This window comes from Argopecten irradians, chromosome 1 (assembly GCF_041381155.1).
Source record: "Argopecten irradians isolate NY chromosome 1, Ai_NY, whole genome shotgun sequence".
Classification (NCBI taxonomy): Eukaryota; Metazoa; Mollusca; class Bivalvia; order Pectinida; family Pectinidae; genus Argopecten; species Argopecten irradians.
Window position 1 is genome coordinate 49,091,977 of NC_091134.1, and position 14,572 is coordinate 49,106,548.

Here is a 14,572-nt window from a genome sequence, read left to right on the forward strand (position 1 = left end):
TATTTATTTATTGCCAAATTTAACTGATTGCTTCTTAGCGTATTTAATGCATTTCAAGCTTATGAACAGATTGCCAGTTGTCAATCAAAACATATGAGTACACCATGTATCTCTATATATATAGGTATTTGGGAGCACAATGTGGCTACACACTGTCTAGTGATTGGTCCCTTTTAATTGCTTAGAATTGCGAATGTAAAATTGCCAGTTGTGCAAAATAAATTGTTACAAAACTGTGACATTTGATAGAGTATACATGATGAGTTTTCTTGTCTGTTACTGATCATGATTATTGGTATAATTATTTACAGACTGGTGGGACAGTAGGAAGCCGTAACCTGACCCTGGCCGGGAGTCTACAGTACCAATCTATGTACCAAATGAACTTCACTAACCTCGTGGCCGGTCATACCTATACCTTCACGGTCAGTTTTCTATAAAGATATCATAGTATTTACCTGTGTAAAAGTCTTATCATAAATTAGTCACAAACCTAGTAGGGGAGTCAAATTCTTTTAAACTTGATGCAGGGAAGACAATGCCCCTCTCCCCCGGCCAACCTCTCCCCCCCCCCCCCAAAAAAAAAAAAATATAAATTAATAAAAATTAATAAAAATAAGAAAAATCCTAAATCTATAATACCTATTACAATATCTATTTCAAATTTGAATAGATTAATAATTTTGTTAGCTGAATTTTTTGTATTACAGGTACATGCAAAGACAGTCACTTTGGGAACGGCAGCTATTTATGACATTAAACTCCGAACATATCGTAAGTTTACCAATTATTTGTAAAGAGAAAAAATTGAATTTAATCCTTTCCATTGCACTACTTTAGATTTTTTAAATCATTGCTGGTACTAAAGAAAAAAGAAAAAAAAATATTATTTAAGTAAACATTTAATGTTTGTTGAAATAAAACTTTACTCATTACGTTTTGAAATACAAAATTTGCATCGTATTTCTTGAAAGCTTTACATGTTATTCATACCTTGTTTGAAGAATACTGGGTAATGTATGGTACTATTTGTAACAGATTTTGAACATGTATTAACTGTGCCTATAGATATTGCAATATGCCCTGACGTCTGTTACAGCACCTCCTATCCTAGATGCTGCAACCTCTATACCTAAAGGTGTTACTGACAAAGGTATCGACACGGTAACACCTTCTACAATTATAGTCCACTTCGCAAATGCTTTCTCTTCCAAATATGGCAATATTGTGAACTATACAGTGATAGTTGCCACAGATACAGCTGAGCAGTATACTAACACACATGCCACTCTCCCGGGATGGAAGGCTGCCCAAGTCGACCCCAGTATAAAGGCGTACCAAGCTATCTCTAACTGTTCATCCTTCTTTGAGGAGAGTTCCACATGTAATGGAGTGTTCCGTCTGCACAAGAGAAGCGTTACTATGGACTATAAGGTGTTTGAGATAGGGACAGAGTCTGACTGTTACTCACGATCTTACTGTAACGGGCCATTGCAACCACAGACAAAATATTACGTCAAACTGCGAGGATATACAGACGGGGGATACACAGACACAAACTACTCCAAACCATTCCTAACTAGTAAGTACTTAAATTTGTACTGGTGACAGCAGCTAAGCTGTTCAAAACTAAAGAGTTAAAAAATACTAACTCAATAACTCAAAGGAGGAATAAAAAGATTATACACGTGATAGAAAGTCAGAACAATATGAAGTGTTATTTGAACTGTCATGAACTGCCAGAAGTTGGTATCATGCAATTTGTATATAATACTATATATAGGCCATTCATAATGAGAAATTTATATATCATGCATGTATATGGCATAATGAAATCCATGTTTATATATTAATAAGTTCATGTAATGTTGAACCTTCATGAACTCAAATTGTGACCCTGTTTAGATCAAAATACTCATATTAAACTTGTTGATCCAATACTTTGTAATCCTCAGGTCAGATTATTGAGGAAAACAATGTCGGAGGAATCGTCGGTGGAGTAGTTGCGTCAGTTCTTATTGTCATCATCTTCATAGTCGTCTTCATCATCTTCCGCCGTATGAGAGATCGCCGTAGTAACATGTACAAGGAGCGTCATTCACAACGACTGAGCATGACACCTAGATCGTCCCTCCGTAAAAACAGAAAGAGGTACGTATGGTGGATTGGTAGGATTTTCTTTCAGTACCAATTACTCCAAGAGATTATTTTTAACCTAATATCTTTACATTGAATAGGAATTTTGAGTTGAATATATGTATTTGAGTTTATAACACACAGTTTACTCAAAAAATATACAAACAATCAAAAAAGAGATAGGATGCATTAGATATCTTCTTTTATATTATTATTTATGTTGATAGAATTTGTTTTGTTTTTTCCCAAAGTTTTCTTTTAAACACCATTAATACTTGATACAAATTATGTCCCAACAGTCATCCTGTTAGCATGGCTGACTTCAGCAACCATATTGTAGCTATGTCAGCAGACTCGGACTTCAAGTATGCAGAACAGTTTGAGGTAAGTTGTTGTGAAAATATTTACACAGTGTATTGCTAAAATTACAGAACTTTCTTCTGTAAACTGGCCATGTAATAAAGGAGATGAAGTATAGAAGAAAAGTTACCTATAAAAACCTATTGTCAGTGGTTATTTCTCTTCCCTCACAAATCCATAGCAGAATACTTTGCTGGTGTATAGTGGATTTCCAGTGATAAGTAACTAAATAGCTAAACTTAGTATCATGGATTTTTGGGGACACTGACTACCATAGTAAAAGTTATAAAGAGGTCTTGAAATTGAAAATGACAGTAGTGGCCTCTAAAGTCAGTGAAGGGTCAAATTTTAACATTAGTCTGATTTCAGTGAATATTTGTGTTGTGGATCACCAGTCATTGACTACAGCTAAGGGTCAACTTAACACTGCGAGGCCATTTCTGATGTCAGATTTTGTGTTTAGTATTTACAGTGTACTTTATCTATGAATTGTATCTGACTTCTTTTTTATCGTTATCAGGATCTGAAAGAGATTGGGCGAGAACAACCATGTTCAGCAGCAGAGCTACCAGAAAACAGGGGAAAGAACCGATTTACAAACATCCTACCCTACGACCACTCACGTGTAAAACTTTTACCCACTGATGACGAGGAAGGCTCAGACTACATTAATGCCAACTACATGCCTGTATGTACATGTATCTAATAGTTTGAAATTCAGATTGTAGACTGGACTCTTGATTTTTCTAGATTTTTGGTAAAGGTCCTACAAAATTATAATATGGTATAATTTTGCACTTATTTTAGAATCTGTACCAAGATCAACCAGAAGGATTAGGATTCTCTTATCCAAATATTCATGTTCCTCAACAACTTTTGTATTGTAGGGATTTAACTCTAGACGTGAATACATTGTGACACAAGGTGCCCTCCCATCTACGAGAGATGATTTCTGGAGGATGATCTGGGAACAGAACTCTCGAAATATTGTCATGCTTACTAAGTGTGTCGAGAAAGGCCGGGTAAGGATACAAAAAATTGAATACTAAAAATCATTATGATATTTTAATGAAATTTGATTTTTTGTGTTCATTCTGACTTTGTGTTTACCTTTTGTCATACTTTTTAACTTTGTTCTTTTGATAGTAAAAGTCTAATCTTGTCATCTCTGTTATTTCATTAGTTTATCTTTAGTCTTGTATTGACCTTGTTGTGACCTTGAACATTTCGTTTCCAGGAAAAATGTGACCATTACTGGCCACATGGTACAGACGCTATGTTTTACGGTGACCTGCAGGTGGCAGCACTTAACGAGACAAAATTTCCCTCATGGACCATCACAGAATTTCGCCTATCCCTGGTTAGTATTAAATCTATATTCCTTCCAAGAATATGACATATTCGTACTTTACAACATGTTTGATTCCTTTTATTCCTTGTGTTCTTTCAGAGTAATGATCAGTTGAATTGCTTATAGTGTGCAAGCCACAGTAAGGATCTGTGATAAATCTGGACTACCCTTTACATTTCCTAATATGTGTGTTTATTCTGTCCACAGGGAGATATAACTCGACAGATCCGTCACTTCCATTTCCTTGCCTGGCCTGATTTTGGAGTTCCGGATAAACCTCAGACACTGATCCGGTTTGTGAGGACTGTTCGGGACAAACTGAACCGGGAATGTGGTCCTATAGTGGTTCATTGTAGGTAAGTTGACTTGATGACACAGTAAGTAGACTTTACATCAGACTTTCAGACGAGGATCTTCCTTATTGTTTACTTGTGTCAGAGTCTGTTGCAAAGCTCCAAAATGTATTTTAGAAAGAATACTTTAAGAAATTCTTCAATCACAAACAAAATTGAATATGATGGGTCTTTTAGTTTATATTAATATGTAGATAGCTGTAAAATATTTTGCATAGAGGTCTTAGCTAAACATACTTTTCAGATAAATTTCCTTGACATTAAATTTTGATTAATATATAAATTAATTATATTTTGTGTCCATTTACAGTGCTGGGGTGGGTAGATCCGGGACATATATAGCCCTTGACAGATTACTACAGAATATTGGTGAACGTGGAGAGGTGGATATTTTCCAAACAGTAGCGGAGATGAGACGAGAGCGTGTTTGGATGGTTCAGACCGAGGTACAGTATTAGGAATTCTCTGATTGGTCAAAAATGTTAAACTTTTTGTAAAATTCGTGATTACTATTTAACACCTGTCATTATTTTACCTTTTGTGATTATAGGGAAAAAAATACCTTTGTAAGTATTCGTTGTGGAATGATTAATATTTTTTTCAGATTTCTTCTTCCGTGAGAAATTGCAAGTGTCAGTTTGAGGTCATATAACAACAAGTTTCAATGTCTGTATAGTTACTACAATTACAAGTCAATTTTGAATAACATTTGAGCATTTCATTCCTAAGATTTAATTTCCACTGAAACAAAATTGCTTGCATATGAATTGTAATACCTATGTTATTAGAATAAATATATGTACCCGGCCTACTATACCTTACGTCCGGGTACGAATTGGTCCCTATGTGTCGTAGTGGAGCACTGCCTCCTAAAATCACTCGGGAATAGTTTTCTATATTTTTTGTAGGTTTCCAATTATTTTATGTATATACATGCATTTACATATTATTGTTGTCCAAAACAAACATAACTACCATTCTTAATATCTACCGTCCCGCTCACAAGACGTCAAATTCACAATTTGTCGACTTGTTGTATAAATTCCCTTCAGAAAGACTTTCATATGTATTATGTTAAAAAAATAATGCCTTGATGAGAATTTGATATTTTATGTGGTTCAGTTTTATTGCCTAGTAGGTATGCTATATCAAACAAGTACGATAAAAATGCAAACAAACGTTTTATAATGGTTTGCATAATCATTACTTTGCTCCATTAGCAGTAATAGGCACCAATTGTAGCTCTAAAGACGACACCATTTTCTGTCAAAAAGTCTTTTGAGCGACAATATTGCAGCTACTATGTTATATGACAAGCTGTTGGCACTTTCACAATATCAAAACCTCAATCAACAAATTGAAGGGTTATTATATTGAATGGTGCTTATACATTTGATCATTATCTGTTACAGCAACAGTATATCTGTATCCACCAGTGTATACTCTGTGTCGTAGAAGGTCGCGAGGATGAACATCATGTCTACGAAAACGCAGCATTCGCTAACGCAGGTTATGAGGGTAGGTCATAAAAACTCTTGATTCTAATGGAGATTGGTCTTGGTATTGTAAATTGTATTATCAATGATATATAGAGTTGTGAATACTAATGTAGCTATATTCTAGTTTAGTGGATGGTTAATTTGACTGTAGTTGTTGTGATTCTGGCATGCTGAACTTTCCACTCCTTTCATTATGTAGTCTATTAGTAAAGTGCAATATTTGAAATTTGTTTAATTCTTACTTTTTATTAATTCATTGTTACACAACAATTTTTATGACTATAAATATTATATCTAATGCACAGGGACACACAGTATACTGTACCTCGGGTTTTATATTAGTATTTACGCGCTGATTTTAATCAACAGTATCGACTGCATAATGGAAGGGTTTCCATTGTTGTGGTATGTATTCATATAAGCTAGTACTATATGAAGAACTTTTAGAAAAACTTTCCATGTTATTGAAGATATCATCTCTGTGTATGCTGAGGAATAGATTACAGAACTTCCTACTTCAAAATGTTAAAGATTTACAGAATTATTACCATTTAAAGACTTCTTGCTGGCTATTGTAGTCTTAGTTTAGTGATATGCTAGCTTATATGTTATATACCGCTGCTACTAAGGCTAGACAAGACATGATGTGTGAGAATTCTGTAGATCAGAGATCTTACTGTCACACTACTACAGGCTGCTTTGTTGTTTAATCAGGTAAACCAATGTGTCATAGTGGAATTGCTCTTGGTCTAATGTTCTTTCCTTGACATTTTACCAAAATCAGGGTGGTTATTTACCTTGTGCTGACCTTATGTGTTGACCTTGTGGTAACCTTGTGCTGACCTTGTACTGACCTTATGGTAACCTTGTGCTGACCTTATGTGTTAACCTTGTGCTGACCTTATGTATTGACCTTGTGTTGAACTTATGTTTTGACCTTGTACTGACCTTATGTGTTAGCCATGTTCTGACGATATCTGTTGACCTTGTGTTGACCTTACATTAAGCTTGTGCTGACCTTATGTGTTAACCTTGTGCTGACCTTATGTATTGACCTTGTGCTGACCTTATGTTTTGACCTTATGTTAACGTTGTGCTGGCGTTATGTGTTGATCTGGTGTTGACCTTGCATTAAACTTGTGCTAACCTTATGTTGACTTGTGCTGACCTTATGTATTGACCGAACTTGTGCTAACCTTGTGTTGACCTTGTGCTGACTTTGTGTTAACCTGTTGCTGGCCTTTTGTGTTGACCTTGTGTTTTTCCTGACCTTGTGCTAAAGTTGTCCATAACCTTTACCAGATGTTATATTGTGCTGACAATATCAGCAGTTTATATACAGTAATTTGTACAGGTATTAATTAAATACAATTTCAAACTTTGGATCAAAGTGGCATAACAGCTATGTGCCTAACATTCTACCAATATAGCCTAATTTTGGGTCACAAGTTGAAGACCACAAGGAGTAATTGTCTAATGAGATAATTTTTAGGACGGCATTGTTTTATTGAGATTCTGACTTTTTTCTATCACCAAATTAACAGATGTAATATTGATCATACCATTATTTCTTTCTTGACGGATGGGATTCATATCAACTGTAAATGTCGGATCTCAGGTATGAACCCCATTAGGAAGAAAGATAAATTTATTACTTATATTTCCATTACGTATCATCTTAACAGTTTTTAAATTTCCATTACGATCATTCAAAATTCAAAACTATACACGTATTACTTTTGAATTTCCTGCTTGCGCTAGTATTGATGTCATCACATCAGCTTCTAAATATAGTTCAATACAAAACGGTTTGAAACAAGCAAACAAATGAAAACTATGTGGCCAATGATATTTTTATTCAATACGTGCTATTTTGTCAACACGATAATACTATTTGATTTCAATGTCCGCACAATTTTTAAACCAGTTTTTAAATTATTTGACTGTTATGTGACCTATTCTAATCGCCTTTTGTCCGTCGTCAGTCGTGCGTCGTGCGTCGTATGGCGATAAACAATTTACTTTTTCGACTTCTTCTCCAAAACTACTGAACCAAATTTGTTGAAATTTTGCAGAAACCTTCCATAGCCAAAGGTCAACTAAAATTGTGAATTATATGGTCCCAGCCCCCCAGGGGCCTGAGGGGTGGGGCCAAAAGGGGTCAAATAGGCTAAAACTTCAAAAATCTTCTTCTGAAATTCCAGAAATGGTAGAATCAAATACTCTTCATAGATTAAAAGGTCTTGAGGTCCTTTACAAAAATTGTGAATTATATGACCCTGGGGTCTCACGTTCCCCCCTGGGGAGGGGGTCAAGTTTACTATAGTTTATACAAGGAAAAGACATTTTTGAGCATTATTTGGTCATTTGTAATAGGAAATAAGTCAAATGTTGTCAGAATTATCAGTATGAGAAGGCCATTGAATCCTATTAACAATTTTTCCACGACTGACCCCCAGGGGCCTGAGGGGTTGGGCCAAAAGGGGTCAAATAGCTATAGACTAAAACTTCAAACATCTTCTTCTGAAATTCCAGAAATGGCAGAATCAAATACTCTTCATAGATTGAAAGGTCTTGAGGTCCTTTACAAAAATTGTGAATTATAAGACCCTGGGGTCTCACGTTCCCCCTGGGGAGGGGGGTCAAGTTTACTATAGTTTATATAGGGAAAACATATTTTTGAGCATTATTTGGTCATGTGTAATAGGAAATGAGTCAAACTTTGTTAGAATTATTAGCCTGAGATAGTATTTTAACATCATATCCATATTGGTCCTGGCCGACCCCCAGGGGCCAGAGGGTGGGCCCAAAATCGGTCAAAATGGCTAAAATTTCTAAAGTCTCCTTCTGAATTTACAAATTTGATGGATCCAAATACTCTTAATAGATTGGAAGGTCTTTTTAAGGCCCTTTACAAAAATTGTGAATTTCATGGCCCTGGCATCTCAGACTTTCCCCTGATTAGGGGTCAAATCTATTTTAATTGATATTGGAAAAACACATTTATGAGCATTATTTGCTTTATTTTCAATAGGTAAAACTTGGTTAGAATTATTACCCTGTGATAGCATTTAAGCATCATATCCATATTGGTCCTGGCCAACCTCCAGGGGTAGATGAGCGGGGCCAAAAGGGGTCAAAATGACTAAAATAAGAAAAAAAAATCTTCTGAATTCACAGATTTGATGGAACCAGATACTCTTCATAGATTGAAAAGTCAGTTATAAAATCACTGACTGGTTTCAAGGGCCTGGTGGGCCAATAGATAGTGTTTTTGTGTCTTTGTTTCATTCTGTATCCGAACTCAGGTGACCGCTAAGGCCCATGGGCCTGTTTTTAAATTATTTGACTGTTATGTATATGTTTATTAATTAGTATACATTGTATTCATTGTCAGTGACATTGTGAAAATGTTAAATATTATAGGCTTGACCAGATGGGAGTTCATAGCCTGATATTATCCATCTGGTTTAATATAGAACAAATGGGAAACCAGATACTGTTAAAGTATTGTACTCTGTAGAAGTTTATAAATCTGTTTGTCTGTTCCCAAATTATAGCTCCAATCAGCTAACAGTACAGAAACATGTACAAACGAGAGGAGATAATGATAGCTTACAGTCCAATCAGACTTGGCTGACCAGAGACTCAAGGGTCTTGTTCCATTATCTAACCACATCTTAAGTACGGTCTTAACACCGGACAGGATTAATTAGCCTACACTCCCTCTACATATTTGTCTTTTCCTAATTCTCTTGGCTTGATAAACTCACAAAGGGCTTTGAACATCACTAGTACTGTAGGAAATCTGTCTCCTTCACTTCTCTATTCTCAAGAAAAACAAGGAAAGCATTCTCTACGCCTTTTGTCTTTCTTTTTTTTTAAACAAAGAAGGCATTGTTACAGGTTTCACCGAACAATTGTTAAAAAGGGTTATTTTTAAGGTTTGAACAAATTGTGACACTATATATATTATAGTCCCTTAGTATTAAGGTTAGATTTTCTCTTTTGTTTGACATATATTCTAACAGTATTGTTAAGTTGTATTAAATTCTTGTTAGAGCTATAACAAAGGAACTTAAATATTCTTAAGTGCTAATTTACATCTTTCCTGATTCTTTGCTAATGACAATGAGATCAGTTGGTTGGTTATATGTCCATGCCATCGAAATACATGTAGGGTGCAGAGTTGGGGGTTAGGTGGTGGGGGACTGGAATCTAATACTAGTCCCTGCAGCCCTTCCCATTCTATTTTGATATAATTGTAGTGAGGTAGGATATTCTTGTCATACATATTTCTAGTTTCCTGTCGTTGATCAGAACGAACACTTAAGCAACAAAAATGATTTATATTATATTATTTAGAAGTATCGACAAAAAATTACACATTTTTAAATAGCTTTGCTACTTAATGTAATTTACAAACTCAGCTATTTCCTGATTCTGTGAAATTGCTTTATTTTGAATGTAAATTTCATTGCTACTGCACAAGTGCCAGAATTTTATTCTACTGGAAAATTTTGACAAATCTAATTTATTTTCTATTTAATTTACTGTTCCTGGATACATTGTATTTAAGATGCTAACAGAATTCCAATTAGTTACTCAGCACATTTAACTATGTTTTGTATAAATCAACCAAACTCTTTGTAGACGGCTCATTTAATAAGTTTGGCTCTGACCCCCCGGGGGCAGGAGGGGTAGGGCCCTGTAGGGGAATTAGGGTAAATATTCAAATTCCTTCAGAAAAGAAACAATGAACCTGTATTTAGAACATTACTTGGCATTACAAACCAGGTGAGGAACAGGCCCTCTGGGCCTCTTGTTTTTTTTTGCAATAAAATTTGTTAAAATGGAACAAGAATTATGCAAAGTCAAATGCATGGATAAAGGTATATAAAGAACATTCAAAGGAATTTTGCTGATCTGAATATAGAATAAACTTATACAAGGTATTTATCACATTGGACTTAGTCCACTATCAATGTATAGGAAGATGTGATAAATCCTCGTCAGATTTAGCACCTTATGAAAGTACAAAAACTTGAGCACATTTCCTGCTTCTTATTGTCTCTATCTTTAATCTAACCCCTATTCTAATCCTCTTGCTGAATTGTTTAATTTCCAGCTCATGATAAAGGTTTGTGTTGTTTTGTCTGGCTCTTTATTTTTTTACTATTTTCCGTAATTTTACTAAATTTTGACATGAATTGTTTTGCATGAGGGGGAGTTATTTTGTGAATGTTTATTTTTACTTTTTTTTTTCTATCATTTAAGCATGATTATACTCTATAGATGTTTTAAAATTTGACATTGTAAATTAAATTTTTCCCCATTACAGTAAAGTTTGTGAAATGATAATCATCATTTTTTTGGGGTGATTTTGGGGGAAATGAGTTTTAAAGTGTGTTACAGATTTCAGATAAACTGTATTCAAACCAATTATGTCTGCAATGTAAAAATTATAAGAATCAACATTTGAAATCTAGAAGTGTTAATGAGGATTTGGATGGAACACATAACAAATACGTTGTATTTGCATGATTTAATAACACATTAAAACCGTTTGTTAATGTTGAAATTTGATTGTGTTTTTTTAATTTCTGGCAATTTGAGCTCGTATTCAATTTTGCATGACTGAATTATTTGATATGAAGTAGGACTGAATTATTTGATATGAAGTATGACTGAATTATTTGATATGAAGTAGGACTTAATTATTTGATATGAAGTAGGACTTAATTATTTGATATGAAGTATGACTTAATTATTTGATATGAAGTATTTTAAATTATTTGATTATTTTGATTAGTACTATTTTCCGTAATTTTACTAAATTTTGACATGAATTGTTTTGCATGAGGGGGAGTTATTTTGTGAATGTTTATTTTTACTTTTTTTTCTATCATTTAAGCATGATTATACTCTATAGATGTTTTAAAATTTGACATTGTAAATTAAATTTTTCCCCATTACAGTAAAGTTTGTGAAATGATAATCATCATTTTTTGGGGTGATTTTAGGGGAAATGAGTTTTAAAGTGTGTTACAGATTTCAGATAAACTGTATTCAAACCAATTATGTCTGCAATGTAAAAATTATAAGAATCAACATTTGAAATCTAGAAATGTTAATGAGGATTTGTGGAACACATAACAAATACGTTGTATTTGCATGATTTAATAACACATTAAAACCGTTTGTTAATGTTGAAATTTGATTGTGTTTTTTTAATTTCTGGCATTTTGAGCTCGTATTCAATTTTGCATGACTGAATTATTTGATATGAAGTATGACTGAATTATTTGATATGAAGTCTTTGATCAGGTTATACTGTTGACCAGTATTTCATTGTTTCAGTTACGTTATATTCCACTTCTCAAAATGTTGCAATATATGAACATGAACATTGATGGGAAAATGTTATAGTCATTGATTTGACATATCAAAAATATACATCAAACAAATTTTCAGAAAAAGATTTGAATTATATTACTGCTATCATGAAGAAATTGAACCCTTTAATTAACTAGCCCAAAACACAGATACATAAAATATAGAATATATGTTTTGTAATAGTTTCCCCGTTAAAATGTTGTGGGAAATATCACCTTGTATTTACATTGGAATGTATACTGCCAATATATTTCTTGTCTGTGATGTCATATCTACGATGGCCCATATCAGCTGACATGGCAACTGCTTTACTAAACTGTAGTTGTACACATTTGTGGTGATTGTCATGGCAACTGCTTTAGTAAAAAGCACTTGCCAACGAGTTTTGTCATTTTACTCGTTTGGCAACTGCTTTACTAGAGTAACTGTTCTGTCATCCTTACGCGTGGCCCATATCAGCCGTATTGGCGAGTGTCTGGCTTTTGAGACAATTAACATTCCACGCCGATATCAAGCCTAGTTTGATGCCGTACAGGTGTGCTGATTAAATGACCTTTGAAACCAAAACGATACTTTACGACACAAGACAAAGGCGATTAAAGTTATATACAAATAACATAGCCATAGGTGGTAACAAGTTATTGTACGGTAATTGAAGGTAAACTAATTTTGAGAGCCGGGTGGGGAGAGGTTACAGCCCTAGGATAGGAACAATTAAATAATAGCTAGATTATCTCTCCTTAGTTTGAAACTTAATCAGACATGTATACTTAGTAGAGACAAACAAAAAATATAGAGCCAAATTTCAGTGATTTTTTCCCAATATACTAGGGACTGGTTGCCAGTCTAGGAGGGAAGCTAATTTAATGCAGGCATTCAACTCACCTAAATCTCACATTATATGCCCTTACCTAGGGAAAACCCATATTTTTACATAATACCTGATATTATTAAAGATGAATAAACATGCGTATGAAATTTTATAATATATTGAGTTACTTCTCTGAAAGCCTATTTTCATTCAAACGTCAACATTACCCACAGATTGCGTTACCTACCAATGATTCTACCAAGAAAAGTGTCGTAAAATATCGTTTTGGTTTCAAAGGTCATTTAATCAGTACACGTGTACAGCGTCAAACTAGGTTAGATATCGGCGTGGAATATTAATTGTCTCAAAAGCCAGACACTTGCCAACACGGCTGATATGGGCCACGCGTAAGGATGACAAAACAGTTACTTTAGTAAAGCAGTTGCCAAACGAGTAAAATGACAAAACTCTATGGCAAGTGCTTTTTACTAAAGCAGTTGCCATGAAAATCACCACAAATGTGTGTACAACTACAGTTTAGTAAAGCAGTTGCCATGTCGGCTGATATGGGCCATCGTACATATCACTCAATATCAATGTCCTGACAACTGGTTGGGAAGTCTATAGTCGACTCGGAAGAAAAGGTAAAAACTAAAACTAAAAACTATACAGAAAACAATGTCACACCTAATAAATGATTCATGTTTAGTGGATTCAAAGATAAGGAGAAATAACACCATTATCACTATCTCTTTTACAGAATAAAAAATAACAGAAAAATGATTAACATGGGGATGGTATTCCTATCTTGCTCATAATTCAACCTTTTTCTTCTTCACTTGTTTTTCTCTGTTGTGTAAGGTATATTGTTATTATGCATCTGTTGTTTTCACAAGAAACAATGGGTTATCAGCAATAATTTAAGCATAGGTCTGATATAGTAGCTTTTAAGATTGGGATTATGTACATGACATATATATCGGCTTGCATCTGTTCTGCTTGCAAAGGACTATGTATGGTTTGGGCCCTTTTTGGCCCCCATATCGGTCAATTTTTCAAAACAGTTATTTATCATTTAAATTGTTGTATTCAAATAATGCACTACATTCAAGACATTGTAATGAATGTTTTCATATTTTTCACCTTTAGTTGCCATGGTTACCATTCAAAATATGGATAATTTATGAAAATTTGGAAGAAACCATATGCCTAGAGTGCAATCTAGAAAGAATATACTTACCCAGCCTTCTATATCTTTCGGCCAGGTACAAAATGGTCCCTATATGTTTGAGTAGTGCACCATCTTGGATTTTGATAAAGTTTGTTACCGCTATTTCTCAAAAAGTCTGAACGGATCTTTGTTAAATTTCATATGCATGTTCCCCTAGGACCCTAGTTGTGCATAATGCAATTTGGGACCGATCGGTCAACAAGATGGCCGACAGGCTGCTATCTTGGATTTTGATAGTTAAAGTTTGTTACCGCTATTTCTCAGAAAGTACTCAAGGGATCTTTCTCAAATTTCATATGTAGGTTCCCCTAGGACCCTAGTTGTGCATATTGCAATTTGGGACCGATCAGTTAACAAGATGGCCGACAGGCGGCCATCTTGGATTTTGATAGTTAAAGTTTGTTACCGCTATTTCTCAGAAAGTACTAGAGGGAT

General features: G+C 34.4%; 1 protein-coding gene across 2 annotated transcripts in view; it reads left to right on the forward strand.

Annotated features, from left to right (window-relative positions):
• LOC138331101 (tyrosine-protein phosphatase 10D-like) overlaps positions 1 to 14,572 on the forward strand; it is a 47,799-nt gene that overhangs the window by 25,235 nt on the left and 7,992 nt on the right. Inside the window, exons 19-30 of one of the 2 annotated variants that reach the window (XM_069278565.1) lie at positions 312 to 425; positions 711 to 774; positions 1,100 to 1,582; positions 1,956 to 2,151; positions 2,436 to 2,520; positions 3,017 to 3,184; positions 3,384 to 3,518; positions 3,734 to 3,856; positions 4,055 to 4,203; positions 4,511 to 4,646; positions 5,613 to 5,718; positions 6,069 to 6,104. In XM_069278565.1, coding sequence (XP_069134666.1) covers positions 312 to 425; positions 711 to 774; positions 1,100 to 1,582; positions 1,956 to 2,151; positions 2,436 to 2,520; positions 3,017 to 3,184; positions 3,384 to 3,518; positions 3,734 to 3,856; positions 4,055 to 4,203; positions 4,511 to 4,646; positions 5,613 to 5,718; positions 6,069 to 6,082 — 1,773 coding nt within the window. In that variant the 3' untranslated portion in view covers positions 6,083 to 6,104. The remainder of the gene's footprint in view (positions 1 to 311; positions 426 to 710; positions 775 to 1,099; positions 1,583 to 1,955; positions 2,152 to 2,435; positions 2,521 to 3,016; positions 3,185 to 3,383; positions 3,519 to 3,733; positions 3,857 to 4,054; positions 4,204 to 4,510; positions 4,647 to 5,612; positions 5,719 to 6,068; positions 6,105 to 14,572) is intronic. The other variant, XM_069278561.1, reaches the window with a different exon arrangement.